Source organism: Cyprinodon variegatus, unplaced genomic scaffold (assembly GCF_000732505.1).
Source record: "Cyprinodon variegatus isolate N-32 unplaced genomic scaffold, C_variegatus-1.0 Scaffold863, whole genome shotgun sequence".
Taxonomy (NCBI): Eukaryota; Metazoa; Chordata; class Actinopteri; order Cyprinodontiformes; family Cyprinodontidae; genus Cyprinodon; species Cyprinodon variegatus.
Window position 1 is genome coordinate 1 of NW_015151316.1, and position 12,549 is coordinate 12,549.

General features: G+C 39.3%; 2 protein-coding genes across 2 annotated transcripts in view; both read right to left on the minus strand.

Moving 5' to 3' along the window:
* Positions 1–748: 748 nt before the first annotated feature.
* Positions 749–4,304, minus strand: LOC107099363 (DNA-directed RNA polymerase II subunit RPB3-like). The gene is made up of 8 exons (XM_015397448.1): positions 4,149–4,304; positions 2,336–2,385; positions 1,962–2,030; positions 1,818–1,870; positions 1,329–1,457; positions 1,207–1,258; positions 919–1,087; positions 749–844 (listed from the first exon to the last, which is right to left on the minus strand). Exons 1-8 carry the CDS (start codon positions 4,232–4,234, stop codon positions 766–768), a joined length of 687 nt encoding a protein of 228 aa, XP_015252934.1. The 5' UTR covers positions 4,235–4,304; the 3' UTR covers positions 749–765.
* Positions 4,305–4,791: 487 nt separating this feature from the next.
* The window catches only part of coq9 (coenzyme Q9), a 10,845-nt gene continuing 3,087 nt past the window's right edge, over positions 4,792–12,549 (minus strand). Inside the window, exons 2-9 of the mRNA XM_015397445.1 lie at positions 11,893–12,106; positions 11,688–11,811; positions 10,469–10,611; positions 8,431–8,515; positions 8,254–8,358; positions 7,788–7,943; positions 7,606–7,659; positions 4,792–5,146 (exon numbers count right to left, since the gene is read on the minus strand). Of these exons, the coding sequence (XP_015252931.1) occupies positions 5,111–5,146; positions 7,606–7,659; positions 7,788–7,943; positions 8,254–8,358; positions 8,431–8,515; positions 10,469–10,611; positions 11,688–11,811; positions 11,893–12,106 (917 nt within the window). The 3' untranslated portion in view covers positions 4,792–5,110. The remainder of the gene's footprint in view (positions 5,147–7,605; positions 7,660–7,787; positions 7,944–8,253; positions 8,359–8,430; positions 8,516–10,468; positions 10,612–11,687; positions 11,812–11,892; positions 12,107–12,549) is intronic.

The following is a 12,549-nucleotide window of genomic DNA, read 5'->3' on the forward strand; positions in this document are numbered from 1 at the left end:
TTTTCCCCCTGAGTGTGCAACATCCAATGATTTGATTTTTTGCTCCTCATTGCAAATTACCAGCAAGTTTCCATCTCTCAATTTCTTCACTAATTCAACTTCCCTTATTTTCTTATTCATTTCTCTGGAGATCAAAATGGGGCTCAAATGACTCCGTTCATCTTCAGCACTGAATCTTAGTATTATTTTTATTTCCTCTTTGACAACCATCCTTTGCGCAGCTTTTTCTTCATCTGAACTTCTTTTTTTTCTAAATCCTGTGTATTTCCTTGATTCTCAAACCACCTTTCACCCCCTTTACCTCCTCCATCTCTCTCTTACTCATTTGAAACTGCCTTCCTCATCCTCATCTACCTCACTTGCCACTTTGTTCCATCCAATTACCCAGCCTCCGTCAAAGCACTTGTTCAGCACCAAACCATTTCGACCGACACTAGAGTCCCAACTCTGATCCTCCTATCAAAGACAGTGCTCAGTTTTCCTTTGTGTCTTTATCATAATGCATTATTACTAGATGAAGTTTCTGATTACCGTTTCTGCCTTTTTTCGCTGTACCACATTATGCCACCAGATGGCATTTACAGCAATCATGTCATTTGAACAAGTCTGTCCTTGTCTGGGATTTCATTTCCATCATTTAATTATTTATCTTTCGGTCTTGCTCCAGAATAAAACACTAAAACTATAAGAAAAACTAATACAGCCTAATCTAAAACTATATAAACTTTGGTTCTAGGTCCTAAAATGTTTAAGCAGAGGCTTTTCTCACCTTTCTGGCTTGCCGTTTGGGTCATAAGGGGCCTGAACTTCATCCTCCTCAATCTCAGAGTACTCGCTCTTTGGCCTGAGAAAAGAATGACACCATCCATCAACTAATCAACAATCCTACTTTAAGGGGAGCCGTACTGAAAAACATACCACTCCTCGGGGCGTGGATATACTGTGTGCCGCAGCGCGTTGTCTGGGTCATACTCGAAGGACACCCCAGCAGTCGGGTTCCACTTGGCGTGCTCCTTACCAAAGCCCTTCTTGGCGTACGCTCTGAGCCGCAGCTCCTGACCTTTACGTAGCTTCACAAGCAAGATGTCTGTGGAGTTTGGAAATTTCAGGAGAGGAAGTGGAAAAAGCACCCAGGATTTAAATTAAAACCAGAAGAAATCGCTTAAAAAAGTTTAAACTGCCTTATAAGACGAGCACTGTGGTTACCATCCTGCTCGACGTAGTCGTTTGGATCGTTGTCTCTGCTTCTGGAGGTGACCTGGAATACAAACACCATCAGATTCCTTCTCTGCTCCACAGCCTACAGCAGCACCTGAACAAAGACTCACAGGGATGACTCTGGGGTTGTTGGAGAGCAGATCACGGGAGGTGACGTGGCGCGTTTGGTCCTCTGTGCATCGAACGTCCAGAGTCAGCTCCACAGAGCACTCTGGACAGAAGTCATCACAGGTGCAGTCCTGCAGGAACAGGCAGCAACATGAACATCTGCCTCCACTACAAACCTCCAACTCTTTATATACTGATATGGTATGGTACCATTTTCTGTATTTCTGTTTTTATTTATTTGTGTTGAGGTATTAGAAATACAACTTCTTTATTTAAGCACAAAAAAAAGAAGAGAATTAATTAAAAGAGAATTAATCTTTGTTCTTGTCAGTCTGAGGACTGAACTTCTAGGGTGATCTAACTACAGTCAGCTCTTGTTAAAGTTTTTCTGTCTTTTAGGGGTTCAGCAACACTCGGAGGGATGTTTTCCCCCAAACTATCCCAAGAACTGCTTTGAGCCACAGGAATTCCTGATGCAACGACCGACTCACCCTTGAATACTGCATTTTATCCACTATGTCGTCGCTGGTGAGGGGAATGAGGCCTGGTGAGACAGGAAAGCAAGCAGATTAGCATTCAGGTCTCACTGCTCATAAAATGGCCGATTTGCACTGCAATCAACAGGAGATGCGTACCGACTCTGTGTGCGATGAACTCATCGTGCAGCACGGACGAATTGGCATCGATTTGGATCCAGTCGATGGCTGAAAACGCAGCGATGCAACTTTAACTTTTTGAGGGATTTTCAATGGCAAAGCGATGCTGGAGCTACAAATCCCTTTTAATAAATTACTTTTCACCAAACTTTATTTATCCTACGACTTCAAAAGGCTTGCGATAATCTCTGTCAAATAAGTTGGCACAGGGGGAAAGCTTAAATTCACACAATAATAAAGCAGATTTTTTCTTTGTATTTGTTAAATCGTCTTGATCTGATTTTAAGAAAAAATCTGCAGCAAAAAAAGGATGCTAGAGAAATGCATAAGGACTAAAATGAGTTATACTCTACCTATTGTGGGAACCTCTGACATGAAGACACGGCGGAGAGAGTTTGCAACCCTGAAAACAAACAAAAAGATATTTTAGAAGCACTGCAGCAATACATTTTTCAGAAACATGACTGTTCTCCCTTTCTCTGAACCTGCTTTAATGTTTTCCTTGTGATTAATGAGGCACCGTGATACCATAGGTTTGAAAACATAATTAAAAAAAAAACTGTAGTTTATACCAATCATAATCTAGTAATATTAAATACTTGATTTTATTAATTGAAATACTTTGATAAAAGACATTAAATAAAACATTCAAACTATTTTATATAGGTGACATTTTTAGTTGGTCAGAAATTTGCTTGAGAAACTTCAGTCAGGTTGCCGCCCCTCTTCATGCCATAACCTCATCCAAGGTTACCTTTTATTGGAGTAGTCAAGCAGAGGAGGCCTTTACAAAGCTCAAGACCCTGTTCACCACTGCCCCACTTCTCCAGCCCCCTGATACAAAGAAACAATTCATTGTTGAGGTTGGTGCCTCTAGCACTGGGGTAGGTGCGGTACTGAGCCAGAGGACCTCAGATGGTCAGATTCACTTCATTGTCACAGGCTGAGCGCCAATATGATGTGGGGAATCGGGAACTCCTGGCGGTTAAATAGCCCACCCTAGCTTGTTGTATATTTTTCTGAATCTGCTTTAGGTGGTCTTTGTTCAAGCTAGAATTTAGGTTTGGTGCTCCCTTTGGGTTGTTTTGAGTTAAATTTAGACTGACTGGTTTGGACATTTTGTAATTCTATTTTCACTTAACCATTCTTGAATTTGTTCGCCCTTTTCTTTTGTTTTAATTGGGTTAAGTTGTATTGTGTTTTGGGTCTGTGAAACCATCTTTTGTCATAAATAATTTTACATTCCACTTATTTTCTCTGGACACATTTTTATGTTACCTCTCCAGAACCATTAGACCTTGGGGGCGTAACATTATTACTATTACTAAGAAGTAATGGAAATGTAGCCACAGTTAAAGGGAAAAAAAAGGAGACCACTTCAATATCAGGACTTCATAAAAAAAGACCTGATCTTCATCAGAGTTATCTTAATGCATCCAGTGTCACATGTTCAATATTAAACAATAGGAGTGAATGGATTCTCAGCTGTTTGGTCAGACTGTATTGTCTAAAACATCATTTATGCACAGTTTAAGTCATTTGCACAGCTCTGTTTACCTCCCAGAGCATTACAATCATCTGAACTTTAAATGGGCCACAGATCATAATCTTTCACAGCATTTCTTCTAAACTTGCTGCTGTATTTGAGAAAGTGTTTCTGTCATTGTCCAACCTTATTTCAAGATCAGAATGATCATCTCACAACAGAATCTGTTTTGCCTCAGTATAAAGATGCGGTTACTGTGAACTCATGTAGCTTCAATAGCCTAAAGCATCACCCTTCCAACACTGTGCCTGCCAGCTGACATGAGAAGCTCGTGTTGTATAGTGTGTTTTTATTTAGGCCGGGTAATGTGGTCAAGCAGAAGTACATTCCTTCAGAAGACTTGTGGTTCATTGGGCTTATTTAGCACAAGTTTGTTTTGTTTTTTTCACTAAAAACCATGTTGTTCATAACGAAATATATTTATGCTAATATAAGCAAAAATGTAAAACCGCATTGAATACTGCTTACTAAATTGAGCTAAATTTAACCAGTATTTGAAGCCAAATAGCACCCTTTTCCTTTTTGTTTTGCCTCGTAATTGTTTTAAGGTGCAGGAAGGTAATGGCTAGCATGTTCTCAATATAAACTATTTAGTCAGTAAACCGTGCATAAATACTCACGCCAAATCCGTGTTTTCTATAACAAACTTGACATTTTCGTCCGTCAGTTCTGTTATTTTAACCGTCGGCTGGTTGGCATACGGCATTATTAAAGGTTATTTAGCCTAAAAAACGCGAGAATTGTCTTTCTTAACCACACCGCTGCTACGGATCGGAGGCCTTCGCGGATATATTTACTGAGATTTTATTGGCTAGAAATTGACAAGACGAGCAGTGATTGGTTGGAATTCAAAAGTCGAGCAGTGATTGGTTGGAAAGCCAGTTTGGAGGCGGGACTTCCGCATTCACAACCGGGTTCAGCAGTCGTTGGGGATTTTTCAAAGTAAAGCACTTTATATGCATAGATATCCATAATAAATTATTATGGATATCTATGTTTATATGATCCAAATTTATTTTATAATTAAAAAAAAAGAAAATTATTTATTTTTTCACTCGCTAAAAAGGGAAAACTCATTTTCACCTTTTCTTTGCAACCTCATAACATACATGGATATTTTGTATACCTGGTGAAATGCCTTGAATTCAGCCACTAACCTGCCTTGATTTTAACTGGTGAACTTGCATTTACAAAAAAACCCCCATAAAACTGAATTGAAGAAAATTCTTTTTGATACAAGAAAACCAACAGCAGAAATAGATTGTATATACACCACTTTATTTGGCTTAGGGCTCACAGACCAAATTGAAACTGTTCTTGAATACATTGAAAAACTGGGAAAAAAAACTTAAAGAAAGAATATCCCCTTATTCTGCAGATGAACAGAAAGATACAGGGTGTCCTCGACAAACGGGATCGACAAACGGGATGTTTCTGTGTTGTTAAAGACTAAAACTAAATTCCTTCAGCGCCATACAACTGAATAAGTAACAGCAAACGCCCCAGCCTCCAAAAGCACACGGCATCTTCAGTCCATGAGGTCATCCGGCTGGTCGGGCACTGTGTGCCTCAGGTGTTCATATCATCGCCTTTGGTTCAGTCCTGTGAGGTTCTTCAGCTGAAAAACAAACAAAAAAATATTTATTTTAGTACAAATCTTCAAGGTCAGATTATGTATCATTATTAAAAACTGATTAACATACTTTAATGTATCCTAGGCTAAGGCAAACTGTCAAAAATAACAGAATAACTGAAGAATTAAATATAATCCAACACAAAACTTGATCAACCTTATATCAAATAATTAGTGTGGATAAAATATGGTTGAAAATGAAAAATTAAACTAACAAGATCCTTATTCATCATCTCTCTGCTGTATTTCATGTATTTTTACTCTCCATTTGTCTTTTTTTTCTGTCTTTGTTTTCACCCCTTTCTTAATCTCTAGCACTTTACTGTCTAGGCGTTTTAGCCGTTAATCTCATCCCAGAGCTTGGTTGGGAGAGACCGTTTACCCATCTCACCGTAGATTCAAATTGAACCTAATTTTAACACAAATACTTTATCTGCAGTATAACAAAATTTTTAGTAGCTTAAACTCAATGTGTGCATTTAATAAAACTATTTTCAGTTTACTAAACTTATTATAAAAACCATAGTAAATATTTACGAATAAAACCAAAACTATATCCTAAAATACAAGCTAAATCACAAATTCATCATTTTTGGCCTATTTTATATTATAGAAAAAAGCCAAAGTTTGTACTATAACCTTTAGAGATAAATATATAATTCTGAATTGGAAGTAGCAAAGACCTACGGCTGGCTTAACCCTGCAAACTGGACTCTAGCTGCCACTATTATGTTTTAGTGGTTCCTGATTAACTGTTCTAATTCTTCCATCACCTCCTCCCTTCCACTCCTATGACCAGTATCATGACCATGACTGCCACTGGCCTTCTAAGCTACTGATGAAAGCAACAATGACAAATGTGAAAGATTCCTTTTAGTGATTTCTTTCACTACTTCTTTGCTGTGATTCGTACCAGTCCAATCTGGAGCTCGTTTGTACAATCAGAAGACATTCACGTCACTATCGGTCAAAAAAATACATTTTCGTCTCCCTAATTATAAAAGGCGTAACAAAGTACAATTTGTGAAAGGTTAATGATGATTTTTCTGAGAGAATAAATGTGTTTACATCTCTCTGTTTTAGCAGTCATCTGTCCCTGATCTGTCCCAGAAAAGCAATCCTACCCCACCTCCAGCAGCTACTTTTACCAGCTGTGAATCTGTAAAACATTGTAGTTAGTGTTGGGCCGATGCCATTTTTTGGCCCCGATACCTGGCTGTGCAGTATGGGCCGATACTGATACTATCTGTTTAAAACTGATGTGTGTGTGTGTATATATACATGAAGAACTGCATACTACTGGGATGTAAAATAATTGCCATCATGGCTTTGTCATGTGCTGCCTTCTTTTGTGAAGCAGGAAAAAGACTCATACAAAGTGAATCCAGAATAACTTTTTATTGCCTACCTGGAATGGGGGACAATAGTTGAATAAACTTTTGGATCTCAAAATGGTATTGGCGCCCTATTTGACAGTACTCACAGATATTGATGCCATCATTTGTTCAGTATCAGGGCCCTGTCCAATACTGGTATCGGTATCAGTGCAGCACTAATAGTAGTAATTTGAAGTTTGATGTTTGCATCTCGTGGCACTTTTATAGTATATAGCGCATAATCTTAGAAAAGACACAACTAAAATACAGATAAACATTGTAAATAGAGTTTACCAGACTGCTCTGAGCATGTCTGATGATGATCAGACAATTTAATGGAGAGAATGTAAAACACATCCAATTCTCTCATAAAATAATTCCTCGTTTCTATAGGATGGTGTTTAAGTAAGTCAGTGTTGGAAATGAAAGAAAAAGGGGCTAATTTTCATTTGATTGATTTACTGATTGACTTTATCAACTCATAGTGGAGAAATGTACTTGTTACATCGGCTCAATGGTCAAAAAGAAGAAGTTGCCAAAAGGAGGAAAAGTTGCATAGGGGAATATAGAGATTTAGCATAAGAACATGTTAGCAGCAGGCACAATGGAGAACAAATGTCCCCAATTCACACGTATTGCCATTTATTTGCTGAACCAATGAAAAGACTGGGCTCAGCTCCTGCAGAGCTGAAATAAAGAGCCAATGAAGACCCATGTTTCAGTAGAAGCTGCTACTGCTGCGAGCTAACAAGCTAATAGGTTATAGCATTCTTCTTTATCCCTAATCCAGGGTCTATATATAGAGCTCCTCCTACAGGTTTGGTGGGGGACAGTTCAGTTGATATCAGCGGCTTATAGCCTGTTGCGGCATATGTATGTACATTTCCAGTTTTTTAGTGAGGTGCGCTCTACAGTACGGAAAATATGGTACATCATGTATGGAGACCCGGATTAATATCTGGTTGCACATGCGCAAGTAAGCTGATATACCGATCGTACTTCCGATCAAGTAGTGATAAAGTCTGATGGATGTAACCGATGCTATGACAGGTAAGGTTTTTAACTCACCGTAACTGCAGCTCCCATTAGCCCCTGTGCTACGGCTTCACCAGTTGACTGCATCTAAAGAGAAAGAAGAAATTCTAACAATGATTCTTTTTCTTTTTTTTTTCCACTTTCTACTTTCTGTAGATAAACCAGCTGGTTATTACATATTTTATCACATTTGTTTTGTTCCAACTCCTCTGCACCTGCTTTGCTGTGGTGGCCATGTTGACTACATCCTGAATGCGGTTATCAAGGAAGGTCCAGGTGTCCTGGAAGTCCGGAGAGGAATCCTGCAGCATCACCAGCTCTGTCGTGTTGTAGAGACCAGTCAGCACCGCCCGCTTTGTGTACCAGTTCATCTTCAAATAACAACCGACAGACACAGAGTTAGCTTTTATATTTTGTTGAAGACAAAGGGCACTTTACTGTCACATATTAATCTAAAATGCATTGTTTATCAAGAAAATACATGCAATGGAATAAAAAATAATGTGCAGGAGAGCAAGTTTGACAAATTAAAAGGGAAAAAAGGAGCAAATAGATATGAAAGGTGATGGGTGGGATAACCTGAGAGGTAGCAGGCCGGATATGGTGAGGATGGTGATGAAAAGGGGACAGGAAGGTATGAGCAGCAGTAAAGGGGGATCGAGGGTGAGAAGATCCACTCACGTCTGTTGATCGGTCCCCGGCGTAGTACCAGATGTCGTCCACCATGGTGGAGAGATGCTTCAGGCTGTCGGGGATGTTGTGAGGAAGGAGCAGGATGCTCATGGCCTGAGTTCACAACAGAAGGAGATGTAGAGTTTGCCGTTTCTGCAGTGACTCCAGAGTCAGTTTTCTGTTTACCTGTGGCCAGGTTTCGATGTAGGGGATGTACATCCGCAGCCTGGTCTCTACTGCATCTCTTAGGAAGTCAGCAGTCTTCTTTCGTCTGCAACGCACGAGGAGTTCAGCTCTGTTAGTTTATTTAAAGGCACTTAGAAATATTTATTCAAATACATTTTCTCCCAATCAAATCGCAAACCTAATTTTTTCAGCGCTCCAAATCTAGAAACGGAAATATTTGCCCTCTTTTTACAAAACAGCACAGGATGATCGGTGTCTAAAGATTAATTTAAGTCTTAACAAGAGTTATAAACTAGATTTAAGGGCCCTGGCTCTGATAGGGTCCCTCCTTCATAGCTCTGTCTGTATGCTTGTGATCATCTTGCTGGAGGTGAACCTCTACTCAAACAGTCTGCTACAGCCTATAAAAGGTTTTCAGCTGCATTGATCTTCCCATCAAACCTGACTAATCGTCACATGATGCTGTCGCCATTATATTTTGCAGTGTGGATCAAAGTAATTTAAAAAAAACAGAAATACAGTGCCCTTTCTGCCAACCTCTCCTGAACCTTCTTCCACGTGTGCTGTTTCCCTCTAAGATTAGAGAGTAGCCCCTGATTTTCTCTTTTAAGAGCATACTCTTCTCACTCCTGCCCTCTGGGAGGCGATACAGAAGCCTACGGACTAGAATCACCAGGCACCTGAACAGCTTCTTCCCAACAGCTGTCACACTCCTGAAACCAAATATAGGGACTGTATAACTTTCCTGTATAATGTGTATATAGCATCCATATTTATTTATTTAATAGCCTCCTCTCTGTTTATATACCATTTATAGCATACACATACATAGTCTCTGTGCACATGTAAATAACCATTTATATCTTGTATGTGACAGCGAAAGTTTATTGACAATAAAGTTGAAGTCTATTCTATTCTAGAGGAATATTAAAGTGGAGGATTATATATAACCCAGTTAAAAGTCTCGAATATTTGAGTGGACAAATAAAACACTGAGATCTTTTTCTACATTTAATAGGACTCAATTGGAAAATAAGCTAAAAGCTTCAGAGGGAAACAAGTTAAATAATGAGGTTGTAGAAGTGTTCACTCCTTCCTATAACCAGTTTAGGCTACGGTCAGAATAAACAACCACATTCAAACTCATCCTTAGCAAGTAGATTCAGTCGGCTTAAGCTCCATCTTACAGATAAATTGATAACTGTTAAATTCTGTTACACATATAAAAAACAGAATTAAAATAATAACACTTTCGAAGTTTTAATTTTATGATTTAAACAACATTTTTGTAGTTTATTTTTATGTAATATGTAATCTATTGCAGCTGATTTTTATGCTGCACTGCTGAAAAGGGTATGAGGGGCAGCGGTGTCTGCAGCATCAGGCTTATGGGCCGGTTTATCTAAGCTGGAGATCTGTCAATATGAAGGCTGTCATAGTGACAGTGCTGCAGCAGCTGAAGCATCAAGTAATGATCCTTTAGGCAAAGCATTGGGTTAGAAGCTTTCATTTTGCCATTACTAGTGTACGGCACCCTGTATCTTCAGAGAATACTGTTCTAGCATCTACATTAAGCATAAATGCCTGGTTCTTACTCCAGCTGTGCAGGCCTGTTCAGGAGCTTAAAGCACGGCTGAAGCTCAGCCTTTAGGATCCGCCATTAGGAGAAGCAGAGAAAAGATTAATTTTACTGCATCATGTTACCACTTCAACTCTGCCACATGTAAGCAGATCGCCTGAGCCAATAATACTGATTTTCTTTACATATTTCTATATTCCGAAAGCTTTTAATTCCTCCCATCCTACAGTTGCTGATTTATCGGGAAATTTTCCTTACTTTGTTATAGCTTGCTTTTAGCCTTTCTCAAAAATTAAAAAAGAGAATCCCCATAGGTTTCTTTTTTATCGTCACACATAAAAACAGGTATTTAATTATTTTAGTAAGGAACTCCAGTCTGTCCTCATTAATTTCATTTACAAACATTGAGCACTTAGACATAAATCTGATGTCTATGGAAAACATCCATAAAATACATACTCTGCCTGGCCCAACTGGACCTGATTATGTTGTTCAGCCAGGATTTCAGTCAGCTTGGCGTTGCACTGGGAGATGAAATGTAGGACCAGGTCTCCGGCTCCATTGTAGAACATCCCGGTTGAAGCAGAGGACAAACCCAGAGACTGGCAGCAGCACAACATAAACATTAGTTGACTCTAAAGATATTCTGAAGCCCATGCTAACACTAAACCCCAGATTTCACATCCTCTGTGACCGCTCCGCTCAAGTACGTCGTGTGGAGGACTCTGTGCAGTCATGTTCATAAATGAGAACACATCCACCACTATTCCTCCGCACGTCACCGTCTACATACGTCTTCTCTGTCCTTCACCAGGTCAAGATCCGCAATTTCAGTTGCACCAAACAGGAAAAAGAATGTCAGAAAGATCCAGTTTGTTAAATTGAAATATGGTTACGACAGATCGGTACCTACTAATTAGAGCAATTCGTATATATTCCCCAAAACTAAGACCGTTTCATTAAATTATTGAATGCAAACGATTGGTACTTCAACATACCCGGAAGCAAATTTCTCATCTCCTTCAAAAAAATGATTTAGTACTGATAGGCTTAAAGGTTTCATCAAATCCAGCCACAACAACTTCCAAGAGCGCCTCTCACAACTTCAAAACAAACTTTTTATCGCAGGAATGGATGAAGAGATGCTGAGTTTGGAAGTAGAGAACAAACCAATTTTGTATTATTTTTCCTATTAGAAAGACCCACAATGAAGGAAAATGATTGGGCAAACTGCTTATGTGATTGATGCTGATGGTGAATTTTGATTATGTCATATTAAATTAAGAGTTAACTTCCGCATATTTTCCTCCCGTGAAATTTATTAATAATTATATTGCGCATGCTCTCCTTGAGATCCAGGGAAGTCGGAGCGGAGCAAGATGGGAGGAACCGCGAAGGCTGTAACCTGTGCTTTGTGCACCTGCCCAAAGCAAAGGTTACAGCCTTCGCGTCTGGAACTGAGCGGGGTGGTTAGGGAGGATGTGGGATTTCGGGGTTAATCTGCATCCACTTAAATTAAACAAATTTTACTCTAATGATCTTAAGCTGAACTGGTTATATTAAATATAACAATAAAGAAAGACTGGACAGCTTGTAACTTGTAGAAATGTCAATAAAAGGTTAAAATCACTTAGTAGGGCACTTAACAAAAACATTTTAGTATTTGTTTTAATCTCACTTCAGCACCAGCAGCGATGGCTTCCATGGACCAGCCGTGTAATTGGACAAACTCCAGAGCCGCCGTCAGAATGCGAGCCTGCAGCTGCTCTTCCGTTTCATACTCCTCATCCTGATCCTGCTCACTTTGTGTAAACACAGAGCAAAAGTGCATGTTGGACACAAAAAACAAAACAAAAAACTATTCTGTGGGTGTAACAACTGACCTGCTGTTTGGATCAGAATCCTGCTGGGAAGCTGCTTCTGTATCCTGTTCAGCTGAGTGAGCCTGGTACTGCTCCCGGTGGGTGGAGGTGGATGATGAGGAAGATGAGGAGCTTTTATCAGATTTGAAGTCGTCCTGCAGCCTGAGTGCTGCGCAGTGGAAGCCTCGTCTCAGGCTGCGGCACTGAGGGACTGTTGATGTTGGAGCAGTGACCACTGGAGGAGGGAGAGAACATCAAGTGATAACAGAAAGTGAATGGGTAGAAGATTGCTTAAGGCATATGATCCCTTCTGGTTGAACACTTAAAACATTAGAGAAGATGACATGCAGACAACCTTTAAATATGACCTTTCAGGCAAAGAACTGGGGCCAGTGTTTATTATTGAGGTAGGGTGAATTCAGGTAGAAGATTCATAACATTTTCTTTTATTGCTGGGCATAATGTCTGCCTTCCTTTAAAATAAAAGTAGACAGACTATTTTACAATATTTCTTTTTAATATAGTAACATGCTGTTCAGTTAATAACACCAAAAAACTCTTTAATGTCAAAGCCAAAACAGATTCTGGCAAAGTTATGTCAATGAAACAAAAGTATAGAAAGAAAAATTATTGTTTCCATAAGTATTCATCCCCTTCAAGTCAACAAAAAAAAAGCAT

Excerpts from the sequence above, each read along its gene's own strand:
- LOC107099363 (XM_015397448.1), bottom strand. The coding sequence starts at position 4,234 with ATGCCGTATGCCAACCAGCCGACGGTTAAAATAACAGAACTGACGGAC. Across the intron at positions 1,458-1,817 it reads ATAAAATGCAGTATTCAAGG|GACTGCACCTGTGATGACTT; the intron begins GTGAGTCGGTCG and ends CTGTTCCTGCAG. Across the intron at positions 845-918 it reads TATCCACGCCCCGAGGAGTG|GCCAAAGAGCGAGTACTCTG; the intron begins GTATGTTTTTCA and ends TTCTTTTCTCAG.